The following is a 16,197-nucleotide window of genomic DNA, read 5'->3' on the forward strand; positions in this document are numbered from 1 at the left end:
ATGTGTCACCATCTAGGGCTAATTGCCACCATGACAAATTCATTTAAACCACCATGAAGCATGAAATCCAAGGGACGAACTTGAGGGAACAAAACCATAATGCCCGATGACACTACCTCTTCAAGAATATGAATCAAACCAAGACAATCTTTTGGACTATGAAATACGTAGTCTACTTCAGACCTAAGTGTCAACTCTTCCAACCTTTGGGATAAATCAAACTGCCAGAAACCAGGGATAATTCATAGATATTCCATCCATTTATTTTCAAATGTCACGTCATTCATTCCAATGAATATGTCTCTCACCTGAGCTAGATGGCAAGAGGTCTGGCAGATATGGAAGCTTTTTAATGAGTATGATGCTATCATACAATGAAGGTTGAAGTAAGGAGGCTATTGCATTTGATATGAGGACAGCTATCTGAAAAGTAATTAAAAAGACATCAAATTGACACACATTGTTGAAATTTCGTGGTGTTTTGTCGGGATCATTTCGGTCATTGAACTAAAAAACACATATTTAACTATTTCACGTGAAGATATTTCACCTGAATGTCACTTTTGGTTCAGTCAATTACCACCACATTCAAAGGTTAACATATTCATGTTGGAAAAATGTATAATTTTCAATTGGTCAGGAATTTACGAACTAATATACAACAGATATTATATCTCACCATGATGGGTATAATGTGAGTTATCTGACCAGTCATTTCAAAAACAATGACGGAAACAGAGATGGTATGAGTAACTGCCCCGGAGAAGGCTGCAGCTCCCACAGTTGCATAGCCACCTTAAAGAAAATTGATCAATTGAGTTAATAATTTGATGCCAACAATTATTGTATAAAAAGCTACGACATAACTGAAGACCCTCTGTTGGCTTTGCCCTGAAGCAAAGACATCATTAACAAAAGCCAAAAAGAAGCATACATCAAATAGTAATTTCACTGCATTTCATTCTTTCAGAATAATATTTACTAGAATTAAAAAATGTTTGAGCTCAATTTAACTTAAGATAATATTTGTTAAAAGAAGAATACATAAACAAATAATAACAGTTTAGGGCAATTAAGGATAATTTTAAAAGCATTTAGATTAATGAATCCTAATTTCTAGGCATACATCCAACACTATGAAACATTTGTTACTAGAAATAATTTTTTTTGGAAAATAAATGGTAACATTAGTGACCATTCTCTTTATTACCTTGACAGCTGCATTAAATTCAACAGGGGGAATTTTTATGCAAAAATTCCTTACAAAACTGTACTTTCATAGAAGAGATGTTTTGTATAAAGGCATGATAATACTAACATAGATACAGCATCTAATGCAAAGAACAATATGAGACGCAAGCAGATATGAAGAAAGTTGGAATTATCTCTTAAAACACTTTTTGGGAAGAAAGGATAACAATTTTAACTGGCAACACACATGTATCAATAAATAAACAAGAGCGTCCCTTAGTCCATCCGCCATCAAGAATAAACCACACTTGCTGCTTGAAAGTTCATCCAAAATGACTGTGTTAAATGGAGACCTTTTTGTAAAATAGATTTCAATGAGAACTCATGTTGGTGTTGAGTACTTTACCGGGGATGATTGGGGTGGCTATTCCTCCATAGCGAACACCAAATGGAAACCAAACATGCATGGCTTCCCCAATGATTCTTCCAAATGCTGCTCCAATTTTGAAGACTGGTATAAAGCTTCCGGATGGCACAGGGATTGTAGAGCCAACGATGGAGAATATGAACTACCAAGAAATAAAAGGTATTTTATGAAAAATCCAAAATATGGAAGTGCTGTTGGGATAAAAAAAGAGATACAGTATTAATGAAATTAAGAACACAAAGTAACTTTCCACTGTCCTTTATTAGCGTCATCAGGTACAAAATAAATCAGTCGCAGTTCACTTATATACCAATCATGAGGGAGAGGAGGGATGGGTGAGAGAGGTGGGAGAGGAGGAGGTGAAAGAAAATGGAGTTGCGATTGGCGTTGATGGGGAGGGGGAAGAGGGGTGTTACGTGTCAGGACAGGTGCTTGGTTGGTTTAGAGTGGGGTGGGGTGGGGGGTTTGTCGGGTCTATCTGTGAGGGAAAGGAGTACTTCCAGGATTGGGGAGAGGTATTCAAACAATAAATCATTAACCACATGACCCGTTTTTAAGTTCTTTCTGATTTCAAGTTCTTCCCACTTGTCCATCCTCATTCCTTTTTCACTCTTGTGTAACAGTTCTGGGTTGAAATCACTCCCATGGTTTTCTTCCCATAGATGTTTAGGGAAGTGTGATTGTTTTAGGTCACAAGTTCTATAACAGCGTTTATGTTCCTCCGTCCGTGTCTTTAATGACCTCCCCGTTTGACTTATGTATATAGCACCACAGTCCCCACAAGTTAACTTATACACACCACTTTTATTTTGCGTACATATTTTGTCTTTAGTGTTATTCAAGAATGATTTTAAGTTATTATTATAATAAAAAGCTATTCGAAATTTCTCTCTAGGAAAAAGGTTGGCTAACTTCTGTGAAATTAATCCATAATACGGGAGTTTGCACCACTTGTAACCTATTTCCTCCACATTAATTGGTTTGAACAAAAGATTATATGCTTTGGAGGAACATTTTCTTTGTAGCATTTTGTCAAATAAATTTTCTTTGTAACCATTTTTCATTGCTAAACCTTTAATCGTTTTGAGTTCTTTAGCAAAATTACTTTTGGAAAGGGGGATGGCTAACAGACTGTTTAAAAGGATATGAAACGTGGAAAGCTTATGCGATCACCCCTCCACTCCCTCATGATTGGTATATAAGTGAACTGCGACTGATTTATTTTGTACCTGATGATGACGATTGAGCATTGAAACCGGTCGTACGCTAATAAAGGACAGTGGAAAGTTACTTTGTATTCTTAATTTCATTAAAATGAATTTCCACAAGGTTGAGCCAGGAACAATTGAATAGATACAGTATTAATATGAGTGTAAGCTTGGCTTGTTTTATTGAAAATCTCCCTCCGACAAATTTAACTGCACCTTCACAACACATGTGAAATTGATTTTGATTAAAAAAGTTAAAAAGTACAATTAACATAAATCAATATTATAACAACCATTTTTGATAATGTTTAAGGAGACTCCAATTAATTGGCATAATCCCACAATGGGGATTCCAAATCATCATTTTTGCTTGCTTAATGGGAAGTAACTCAGGGAAAAGAAGAGTAACATTGGATGAGCTGGGTTAAAAGAAAGTCAGCCAAGAAAGAAGATTGAAATTTTCTGAAAATACATGATTTTATGCATTTCTGTAGCATTATTGACTCAATTAAATGAAACAAGCTTCAAATAGTTTTCACAATGCAAGAAGAGCCAAATCAAAAAAAAAACCCAGCCCAAAATTGATTTGGTCAATTATCTCCAATCTGTAAACTTTTATTATTTGAAATCACAAAAAACCAGAGAAATGTAATTCAAACGATTACCTTTCTAATATTGTTTCTCATGCCATTAATTTATATGCATAGCTGTGGTCTGTGGTACCAGCAGTGCTTGTTGAAAGCAGTGAAAAGATGTCGATTTTTAGAATATAGAGACACAAAGAAAGGACACTCACAATTTGTTATTTGACGTTTCGACAGCACGGCTGTCGTCTTCAGAATGGCGTTCTCGGGGAAGAGCGGAGAGGATGTGCGGGGGAGAGGTGGGGGAAGGAGAGGTAAAGGGACCAATAGGAAATGAACAAGGGGATGGGAGGGGAAATGTAGGCAGCCAATTGATGCATTCAGTGGGCTTGGTTCAGCCCGGGCGGTTTGAATGATTGGGCCACCCAGATATGCGCCATCTCGCGGGTTCTCACCTCTATTATACTCGCAGATTTGGGAAGGATTTCAATCACCGAAACGGAGAAGCAGTCGTCAAAAGATTGATTGTGGGAAGCGGTGTGAGTAGGGATGGGATAATTAAGGAAGGTGGGAGATTTGGTGGAATTTGGTGGAATTTGTGGATGGGGTGTGTGGTGTGGTGTGATGTAGACCACCATGAGGGATTCATGCAGCTGGTCCAAGTATTTCTGTTGGGAGGGGGTGTTGTTGCAGAGACGGAAGCCACGGATAGAGAGTGAGAATGGGATGGAGCGCTTTGTGTGAGGAGGATGGCAGCTGTCGAAATGAAGATATTGTTGCTTATTGGTTGGTTTAATGTGGACTGAAGTGTGAAACGTATTGTTTTGGAGGTGAATGTCGATATCTAGGAAGGTAATTTTCGAGTCGGATATAGAAGAAGTGAATGATACTGAGGAGGAGTTGAGAGAGGAAATGAAAGAGGATAAAGTTTCGCGTCCGTGGGACCAAAGGAGGAAAATATCATCGATATAGTGGGCCCAGAAGAATAGTTTTAGGGTTTGTTGTTGCAGAAAGTCGTGTTCTAGTTTACCCATAAAAAGATTGGCGTATGCAGGAGCCATACGCGTGCCCATTGCAGTGCCTTTTATTTGTAAATATATTTTGTCATTGAATTGAAAAGCATTTTTGGTAAGAACGATTTGGCTCAATTCGATGAGGAAATCTGTGGATGGGGTGTGTGGTGTGGATCGTAGGGAGAGGTAATGTTTCAGGGCTTCTAAGCCTTCTTTGTGGGGAATGGAGGTGTACAGAGATGTAACTTCTATCGTGGTCATGAGAATGGTTGTGTTGTGCGGAATTGGGATTGAGTGTAGACGTCTTAGAAAGTGGTGCGAGTCTTTAATGTAAGAAGGGAGTGAAGTGGCTATTGGTTGAAGGTGGTGGTCTACATCACACCACACCACACACCCCATCCACAAATTCCACCAAATTCCACCAAATCTCCCACCTTCCTTAATTATCCCATCCCTACTCACACCGCTTCCCACAATCAATCTTTTGACGACTGCTTCTCTGTTTCGGTGATTGAAATCCTTCCCAAATCTGCGAGTATAATAGAGGTGAGAACCCGCGAGATGGCGCATATCTGGGTGGCCCAATCATTCAAACCGCCCGGGCTGAACCAAGCCCACTGAATGCATCAATTGGCTGCCTACATATCCCCCCCACCCCCTTGTTCATTTCCTATTGGTCCCTTTACCTCTCCTTCCCCCACCTCTCCCCCGCACATCCTCTCCGCTCTTCCCCGAGAACGCCATTCTGAAGACGACAGCCGTGCTGTTGAAACGTCAAATAACAAATTGTGAGTGTCCTTTCTTTGTGTCTCTATATTCTAAAAATCTACATCTGTGTTTTTATATATTTGTGCGTCGCCGAAGAGCGTTCCATTTCGAAGATATTATATATATATATATATATATATATATATATATATATATATATATATATATATATATATATATATATGCATATATATATATATGCATATATACATGTGTATATATATATACATATATATTTATACATATATATTTATATACATATATATTAACACATATATATATATATATATATATATATATATATATATATATATATATATATTTATACATACATATATATATATATATATATTTATACATACATATATATATATATATATATATATATATATATATATATATATATATTTATACATACATATATATATATATATATATATATATATATATATATATATATATATATATATATATATACATACACACACACACACATATATATATACATACACACCTAGTTTAATAATAATCTAAGATTAATGCCAACCACATGATTTATAAAAATCTTAATGGTTTTGTATTTGTCTACATTTTTGTTACGCCATATTATCTGCTGACTAAAATAATGATGAAATCACCCTGACAAGTTTTGACTTATTTTTGGCTAGTTTGGAAAGATGCACTTGCTATATTTAAAAAAATATGAAAGTGAATGCTTATCCAAGGACGTGAATCAACAAAACATGCAAAGACTTCCATCCACTGCCCAAATCCCATGGAATTCGTGTAACTTAAGTTTTTGTTGCAGATATTGAGAGTATAATTTTTTCATCCATATTTTTCTAATGCTACTCTTGCTTTCATTGAATTTTTCTTATGACGTTCATTCGAAAGGCCTCCAGAATCAAATATACCACTTCAATGCTTATCAGAGAAGAAGACTAGTGAAGCTGTATTAAAACTGTGACAGAGAATAACCATTTGAGAAATATTGATGGACTTCCAGAAAAACGTAATTATTCCTATCCTCTCAGAAAAGAAAGAACATGAACGTGAAAACTTCTGAAACTTTTTTGAGCCTCATGAAAATCTGAATTTTGGAAGTATTGGAGTTATTTTGATGCTTTAACTACATGAGAGAAGAGAATAAAAAAGAGTCAATAGGTATTCATTGAAAGAGTGAATCTGCAAAGGAAATTTAATAATTTTAGGTGACCTGTCATTCAGCATTTGTGCAATATTATCAAATGATGTGTGGCTAAGGGATATGGCAGTACAATAAATAATCCTCGGTGGATGTCAATGCTTCTTCCCAAAAAGCCCATGAGAAAGACCACTTTCTCAACCGGTAAATGTGAGCGCACTCAAGGAGCAATAAATAACCAGGACCAATCAAAAATATGCTGTGTCTGATATTTATCTGCTGTTAGTCAACAAGCGATCCTGTTGCGGATAAAACAATGCAAACTGGAACAGGACGCCTCCCATCCTCGGGGAAATAAATGCAATGTGGTGTCATGGAAAATAACGAATGTCCTCTTTAATTAACGAGTGAATTTAGAATCAGGATTTAGGATCTCTCTCAAAATTATCTAAAACCAAACAACCCCATGCCGGGACTCAAACTTATGACCTTTGAATAAACAGGCACTTGAAAATATTACATGCACTATTATTAAATTTTCATTTCTCGGCAAACTTTTAGAAAAATTAAACAACGAAGAAAATTAAAATTTTTGGCAGCAATACATAAAAGGTGTACTTTGCATGCTAGCAATCAAATGCAAATACCGAAGCATATATTTTTAGCTATAGTTTTTTTGTTTTAACATACTTGTCTAAAATTTAAATGTGCCCATGAGTTTCTACAGCAATATGGAAATGGCACTTTGACATCACACGATTGAGTTACAGATTTTTTACCGAGTTTTACTGGTCCTGACGACACTGTACACTTAAAAGGTTAAAACCCAAACATAAAAGGTTTAATACTGATTGTCCTAGGCACAGATATGGGCTATCATAATGAAATTATGTTGCAGTGATTATTTTAAATATAATGTATAAATGGGGAATGATTTTTTCGCTTCCACCTAATGTTCAATGCAACAGTTTCAGAGTGTAAAAATCATTCGCCTTGACTGGGATTCGAACCCAGATCCCTCAATATCCAGTCGAGTGCTTTAGCCACTTAAGCTACCGAGGCGTCCTCTTAAACTCTGAAATTTTGGAGGTTTAGGTTTGGAGGTTTGGAGGTGGAAGTTTAAGAGGACGCCTCGGTAGCTTAAGTGGCTAAAGCACTTGACCAGATATTGAGGGATCTGGGTTCGTATCCCAGTCAAGGCGAATGATTTTTACACTCTGAAACTGTTGCATTGAAATGCACATTAGCGGATGACTCCGTTAAAAGTTACTGTTGCGGCATCTCCCGCAGTTTCTTTGGAATTAATCCACCTAATGTTGTTTTATTGCCTATTGCAAAAAATATAGGAAAATAATCTTACCGTAAAAGATAAAAATGCTGCCAAGCTAACAAAGACATCAGTATAAGGTGTAGTCCAATGACGAACAACATCTGCTTCTTCCACTGTTAAGTCTTCTTTTGTCCAAGTAAAGTTGGTGAATAAACCCACCACCTATACTAAATTAAACTTCAATCAGTTAAGCATACATGACAAGAGACTTTCATACAAAAATTACACATATCAAATATGCACATTACAATTAAATCGTACGTATTTATTCTGTTATCGTTGGGATAAATGGGATAAATGATTTAATTTACATAGGTAATCTTCTTTTACCTGCATGCAGATCAATAAAAATCTAATTTCAATGGCCTCCACCTTACGTATAGGCAGGCTTGCACTCGATCAACCCAAAGAGTGATAAATGTTAGTGGGTGCTTGCTTCAAATAAAAAGTACCTTCCCAAGAGAGAGAGAGAGTGCAATGAGAATAATCCTCCAGCAATTCTATGGTCACATGCAACCAAATATATACAAGAGCAAAATTCTTCAAATCCGTACTTAGCATTTGCACTTTTTGCTATATTTGACCTTTTATGCATCACATCAAACTATCAACGATTTTTGCCATCGTGTAATTTTTGAAAATAAGAAATAATAGTCGGAAAAAATCAACATATAATGTAAATAATTCATGACCAGTGGTATGAACGAAGTTAACGAAGTATTTTTAAGGGCAAAAACTGTGCACAGCAATCAGTTTTTGGGTAGATTGATGAACAATGCAGGTACATATGACCTCTAGTTGTAGTCACTTAAGCCCCTTTTTCATAAATTATAATTATTGAATACTTAAGGTGATATATTCTTAATTGAATCAAATTAAATTGAAATATAATTCTTATATAAATCAAATAAGTATAAATACAAATTAATCATAAACATAAATGTATTACATACTTGTTTGAGTTCACATTACATCCAGTGATTTTTGAAACCGTAAACCATTCAATGAGAGGTATACCTTATATATAAGTATTCAAATTCAAGTCAAAGTCACATTTCATTTTTCACAGTTCCATGGTTCAGTGGTCACGCTAACCTATACTTGTACAGCATCAGTGATTGGTACTGATGATTTTCTGGGAACTGTTAAGGAAATTTGCATCCGAGCATGTCATGACAGTGACAGAAATGGGATAAACATTATTTCAATTGACAGAGGGAAGGGGAGTGTGGGGGGGGGGGAGCCAGAGAGGACATTTACTGAGTAAGGGCAGGGGGGAAGCAGCGATGGAGCCATTCACAAGAGAGATGGGGCAAACAGAGAGACCACAACACATTAATCTTCGATTATGCAGCTAGCGAGAGATGCTAAATCTTAAATACAAGCATTCTCAATGAATTATAGTGAAAAGCCGTAACTTTGCAATTCCACTGTACTTTACTTAGACACAACCCAGGTTTCGACGCACAGCATCATCATCAGGTATGGCACATTGGATTTTTCATTATAAAATTAAATGATTCTGTAGTCACCCGTCAAACAACTAATTCTACCAATACTACCAATGCTTTTCTGAAGAAGTGTATAATAATAAATTGACTTATGCTACAGACCCATTTTTCAAAGCACTTAATGTACAATAGGCAGGGAACACTGATAAAATAAGTATGCAAAATGGTTAAGCTTCGGGACTAGCCAGAAACGTGGTCCTGGTTTTGCTAAAACCATCACCAGAAACAGTGAATGTTATTCATATATGGAGCAATCAACTATTCTAGCACTCAAAAATTTTTAACTCTATAGAAAGTGATGCATAAAACTGAACTTGCTTATTTTATTTCCTGGTACAACAGTTGATAATGATAGATCACTATCAATAGTAGGACCCTGTTCATGACAGTAGCTATTCAATAAATAACCACTTCCTGAACATGTATGGCTCAGATGACGGCGAAGAATAAATGAACTTAAATTAATACATAACTGCATTAAATTTATTATAAACCCTCATTCATTTTATTTATTTATTGACTTAATTGGGCAAGGTTGAGACTAATAGTCCCTTCTTCCCCCTAACCCTACATTACAGACATTATATTGAAGACATTCACATACAACCAAGCCCTAGATAGAGGGAAATCCACCTAGGCGGGAATCGAACCCGCGACCTTTGGGTTGGTAGGCGAGGGCGTTACCCTGCCGCCACCGAGGCCGGCGTTCATCTGAGTAGTGTAAATATTTTAAGCAGGTGAAACATCTGAAACGGTTAACAAATAGAAAATAAGGATACTCATTTACCAATCTAATGTTAATTAACTGTGAATTCAATCCAAAATAAGCCCATGAACTCTTGAAGTTCAGCCATAAATCATGATATCAAGACCCCTTGTTTTGATTGATATGGAGACCCTGTGACTACTACAGAGTTGGTTGATGTTGAACTCCCATTCATGTGAATAGAAAGTATGTGGCTTGACTTGAGCATGCAAGGAAAATTATCAGTCCTCACAGACTTTTCAAATAAAAATTAACACAAAGAGGCTATGACTGAAGTGCTTCACTAATATTAAAAGTACATATTATCTCAAAAATTGCATTTTTTTCCCATAGGCATGGAGTACAATGGAGTGCAGAGTGAACTGCCAATGGTGCAATTCCAAAGAGTAATAATTTTTGCACTGATGCCACTGACCAGAGTCATTTGAGGAATTTTGCTAAAACAGCCGGGCCATTTCAAAAGTACATACATCCAGAACCATATTCTTAAAAGGCAAGAGTAGATGTCCTCAAATAGACCTGCCTGACCTGATCGTGGGTGTGCAGATCTGCTGCCATGAACTGTCCCAGCCCAGGAGGGAATGTGACAGATGCCACCACCAGAGATACAATCCCAGGATATAGGAAGCGGCTGTGGGTATAATTGCAAAGCCATAGGTAAGAAGCATGGAAAACATTTGCTGCCAGGCCCAATACAGTTCTCAGTTTGATTCTTGCCCTCCACAACCAGAGGTCTATGTTAGAAACCAATTAGCATTGGGCTGAATGGTGTTCCAAGAGAATAAAAATGCTCAAAAGATCAGGAAATCAACACGATACTTTACTCAGCTTCTATAAAGTGAATCAATAGGGACTAAAATTTTACCAATGAAAATGTGGACAAAGTTTTTACTAAAAAAATAAGATGAAATTATGCATGCACAGGAGAAATACAAAAAAAATGCACTCTTAATTTTATTCCATAATATCTCAATAAAATTTACAGGTTTATAATGCTGCTTGTTATAATACTGACACTTCTTTTGACCTTTGAGAATATTAATATGAGTGACTATATACAAAGTGCAACAACACCATGTGAGACTTAAATCAACAGGAAGGTGATTCCATTGCAGTGTACATATTGTCCAAAATATAAGTTTATTTGCAAAAGGTTACATGTAATTGTAGGTAAGGCAATCTACCGGTTAAGGTAGGTTTTTGGATGGACACAACTACCAAACAAATATTTTATTATTCCTAACAAAACACAAAATCCATCATCCTACTCTATATCAGTTCCCTCTTCATCTCAGAGTACTTTCTTCCTCCCTTCATCCCGTTCAACATCCTTATCCTGTTCCTTCCCTTTCCTCGTTTGCCTAACATTCTCCCCTCTATTACAGTCTTCAACATCCCACTGCCGGTCAACACCCCCTTCATCCACTTTTTCTGCCTCCATAGGATTGCTCCCAACAAACCCCTCTCTTCGCCCACCATACCAAGTACTTCTTCATTTGTTTTCTTCTCTGTCCATTTCACCTTCTCCATTCTTCTCCACACCCACTTTCAAAAGCCTCCAGTCTACGTCTATGTTACATGTAATATGTACTTACAATTTATAAAATAAAAATTTAAAAAAAATACAGCAGGGAGATGAAACCAGGAAACACAGCAACCGATGAAGAGGCAAACAGTATCACTGGAGCTGCTCAGCATTTAAGAAGAGCAATGACCAGACCGAGAAGTTTGCATCGGGAGAGAAAAATCTCTTCCTGAATAAATTGTCCAATGTTTTGCTGGTATGAAGGTAAGTTTCATGCATGGCTTCATTGAGTGTGATTTGGCATGCTAATTGATTTTTATTTCGCCTCACAAAGCTTATTTCCTTTCAAACATGAAGTGATTAAAAATTCCCACGAAAATACTGTCACTCAATTTTACGGATAGATTATTACGTTGGCTGCTTCAATTATTCCCTGAAGGAATTTTGAAATTATGCTGGTAAAATATTGGCAAGTTTATTAGTGTGACACATGTCAGCATTTTGAACTCTGATACAATTTGTTTTAAAGCCTCATGTTTGTTGAGATATTATGAAGAAGTCTTTTAACGATTTCATTACTGCATGTCAACACTTATTATACATTTCCTAAAATAAATAATGTGAAATTTAGGACATCAGATGTATCCAACATCTTTTCTCATTAAAAAACATGAAATTATTTCAGACCGTAGTATGTTGCCCATATTTTCCATGTACTTCTGCACTAGTATACTTTTGCATCATTTACTAGTGATTCACTAAACATAAATGGTTAAATAAATACTCGAACACAAGATATGCAGAAGGGTGTTTCCCAAAAAAATAAATGCATAAATATTTATTTGCAAAATCTATTGTGAAAAAATTTAATATCTTGCTAATTTTTTAGCTTAATGCACATGTGGTACAAATGTCTCTGATTGGCTCCAGTATTGCATCAGGGAAGGCTGTTGCAATTTTAAACAGGTTCACTTCACACAAAGCTGATCCTGATGATGAAAAATACTTTCCAAGGTGTTTCTTGACATTATGGAACAGAAAAATGGGCCACACTAGCTCAGTTAAAACTATGAGGATGAGAAACAAACTTAACATTAATTTTCATGAGATATTCAGCCACAATGTCTGTGATGTGCATTTTGCCACGATGCTTTGGACCTAGCCTGTTGCTTTGAAATGTGGTTTTCTGTGATTGATATGGCCTTGGAGAATTTTAAGACATCATCATAGCATGCTCCATTTACAGAGTTGTGATTGCTGTTAACAGGCCCTGATATGCTAGTCTGTGAACATCAAAAAGTGATATTCGTAACTCTCTAAGCAGAAGCCATATGCCACTTTAGCTTAATTGATGACGATGATTCCAGTTTTATATGACCTCTACACAGAGGTTTCATTTTTGCTCTTGAGATCAAAATGACGTGTCCAGATTTCATCTGCAGGGATAACCTCAACGGAAAACTCTACTTCTTCCAACTGCAGCTTTAACTTGGAACAAATCTTAACATGAATGTTCTGTTGTTCAAGTGAGATCAGTCTCAGAATCCACCATTCTCAAGCCTGTATCTCAAGTGCAATTACTCTTTTATCCAATGTGGGTGGCACAAAAATTATTCATACTTCTGGTAGTGCTCTCTATGTTATCCAATGATCTTTTCTCTAAATGGCAGCAACAGTGGTAATGTTTACTTCTGTAGGAACTCTGAGTACAACTTATTTTTAAAGTGATTGTCTGCTCTCTTTAAACAATTTGAATCATCTTCCAGCTGATCCATGGGGAAGAACAGGCTCTACACAATCTTCCAGTGGCATAGGCCTCATGCAATTATTTGCTCTGACAAAAAGAAAGTTTGCACGTAGCCTCAAGCGTTACCTTCACTATTGTGAACTGAACATGTTTCAACTTGCAAAACCTGCGACTGATGCAATGCTGGAGTAAATATTAACGCAACTACATTGAATATACATTAAACATTAAGTATCAATATAGCATAACTTCAAATGTTTGCTCAATAAATATTCATATTTTAAATATTTATGATCACTATTTATTGAATAACAAATATCTTAGGTTTTATTGAAAGATGAGATAAATGAAAGAACCTACAAGAATTGATGGCAATAAATAACATTATGTAGACCCAAATATTAACTATAGCACCAAACTGAAAGGATAAGTAGATCATGTTGTGGAAGCTGATGTGGAATTAACCTGAAGGCATTTGTACCTTGGAGACATGTCAAGATGAGAGTGAAAAATACCCCATTTTAAATAACACTTGATACTAGTCAGATTTTACTTAAAACAGTTAGGTTCAAGCATACTTGAACAGATTCTAACATCTGCTATTGACCAATTTCATATTATTGAAATACTCAAAGCCAACGTTTTCAGTAAATGGACATAGATTCATACATAACACTAATGGATTCCATTTTTATGGGCAAAATATAGCAGATGAAATGCTATCAGTGCGTTAATATCAAAAGATAACTTAATTTGTATCATTTAATCACTATCGCACATCGATTAAGGATAAATTTTCGAAACAGCATGCCAAAAAATAATTTTACGTTTTCGCATCATAAAAAGATATGAAAAGCCAATGACTGATAAAATAATACATAATTCCATATTTTTTTTGAGAAAATACTTGCACTCTTATACAGATAACTACCCAATGAATCTGAAATCCACCAGAGAAGCAATACTCTACTAAGATGATGAAATGCAATAAAATCATGGTGTATTGTAACTTTAGCTTGATAGTGAGTATACTCACTTTTTCTGCAGGAAACTATTCATCCTCTTGCTTCGCCTCATGAAGAGAACATACTGTCGATGGACCCACACATAAAATGCTCCCCCCAGTCCACAAACAGCCCTGGAACATTCAAAAAATTATATTATTTCGACGAAGCACAATATACATAGATACATCTCCCTGAAAAATGTCTTCCTACAGCTTTAATACAATGTTAACACAAGAAACCGTATACTAGTTCTTCAGGCAATTATCAGCTTTTATTGTTTTCAAATATCTTTGGAACCACCATTTCATGATTACTCAGAAACAATCAGAAGGTGAGAGTGACTTCAGAGAGAGAAAGTTAAGCTCAGCGTATCCATTTTTACTCTATTTCAGTCGCAGATGGTGGCAGACTACCATTCAAGTATGTGCTTTGTAACATTCCAGAGAAATTTCAAATGGCTTTAATCCCATGGCCCACTGAGAGAGTTCACCTCAGCTAACAACATTCAACAACAATATGTTTAACACGATAATCATGAAACAAAGGCTAACCTTTTGCTGCCATTAATTTTACAATGAGGACTCATCTAGGCGATTAACATGGAACATCATGAGCACAAGTTTGTCTGGAGAACTTGTCCCCATGATTTCAAAGTGGACGTTAAAAAACTAAAATTAAAGTCTTTTCTGTTAAATTGTTTCCATAAAAAATATTCCCTCCCAGGGGACTACAACCGGGACATGGCAGAACGGCTTGTGTGTTCCGACGATCCTAAAGCTGTGCTGGTGGGAGCAATCATATTTGATTCTGGTAGGTTCACCCTTGCCAAATAGGTTGAAGGGTGGAAGACGGAGGAAAGGTAATCCACCCAGCATCTGTTTCACAGGGAAGTGGCTGCAAAGGCATCTGCCCACAGTTGGGTGGTCATTTAAGTGATGGTGTCACATTTCAAGCACTATCGAGGAAGTCAACAGGAAATCACCTCACTTATTTATCTCATGAGGCAATGGGGGGCATAGTTTTGAGTACGACAGAAATTGGAGAGGCACAAGTGATGACAGAGCTGTAATGAAGCCACCGAAAGAGAGGAGATTAGAATGCAATCAGGATGTATTTATCTGTTTCGCAGATTTTGAAAAGGCATTCGACACAGTAAACTGGGTAAAATTAATGGATATGTGGAAGAAAATAGTAGTTAAATGGAGGGATAAATGATCTATCCACAACCTGCACATATCTCAGACGGCACGGTTGTAAGTGGCAGATGGAGAGTTCAAATGGACAGTGCTGGGAAGAGAGGTAGAACAGTTTTCAAAGCTAAATCAACCATGGTACAATTTTGTAAGCATATTCCGGCTGCACAAAAAATGCTATTATTACTGAAAAAACAACTATCAGAGTTCTCTTTGGCTTTAAAAAGATAAGCAAGTTAAGCCTTCTTTCAACAAGCTGGAATAATGACAGTTAATTCTCTCTACCTTTTCCAAGTACTTACCCTTTGTAAAGGAAATCAACCAGCCCTGCCCAATTGAGCCAACTACCAAAATCATGATACCCATAAGAAAGAAGGATTTGATGAACCATACGGCAGGATCATAAAAAGAAACTGTTATGTGATGGGTTTAAAAATATTTAATAGATTATATAATGAGGTCAGACCAAGACTTACCAGGACTGCCTTTTACATGCCTTTTGGTATGCTGTATTCCATTCCACCAAGTCTTCCAATAATCTGCACTTAAGTATTATGCATACTGTTTTGTACCACTCTTGGTGAGACCCATTCAACAAATTATTGGCTAAATGATCATTAAACATTATAATTATTAAGATGAGATAATCAATACCATTTACTCTTAACTACACCCAAAAAAGTAAACTCATTCCATGTCCATCCCTAGAAATTCAACTTAATGTCATTGTATTTAATTTACTTAAGATCACATCTTCTTTCAAGGCAGCTGTTTATCCCTTCC

The 16,197-nt window shown here is 36.3% G+C and overlaps 1 protein-coding gene across 1 annotated transcript in view; it reads right to left on the bottom strand.

The window, feature by feature from the left end:
• The window catches only part of ClC-a (chloride channel protein 2), a 286,199-nt gene that overhangs the window by 15,161 nt on the left and 254,841 nt on the right, over window positions 1–16,197 (bottom strand). The window contains exons 9-14 of the mRNA XM_071598874.1: window positions 14,251–14,352; window positions 10,471–10,573; window positions 7,696–7,827; window positions 1,598–1,760; window positions 680–795; window positions 309–423 (exon numbers count right to left, since the gene is read on the bottom strand). Of these exons, the coding sequence (XP_071454975.1) occupies window positions 309–423; window positions 680–795; window positions 1,598–1,760; window positions 7,696–7,827; window positions 10,471–10,573; window positions 14,251–14,352 (731 nt within the window). The remainder of the gene's footprint in view (window positions 1–308; window positions 424–679; window positions 796–1,597; window positions 1,761–7,695; window positions 7,828–10,470; window positions 10,574–14,250; window positions 14,353–16,197) is intronic.

The sequence above is a fragment of the Hetaerina americana genome, unplaced genomic scaffold (assembly GCF_022747635.1).
Source record: "Hetaerina americana unplaced genomic scaffold, ioHetAmer1.1.p SCAF_10, whole genome shotgun sequence".
Lineage (NCBI taxonomy): Eukaryota > Metazoa > Arthropoda > Insecta > Odonata > Calopterygidae > Hetaerina > Hetaerina americana.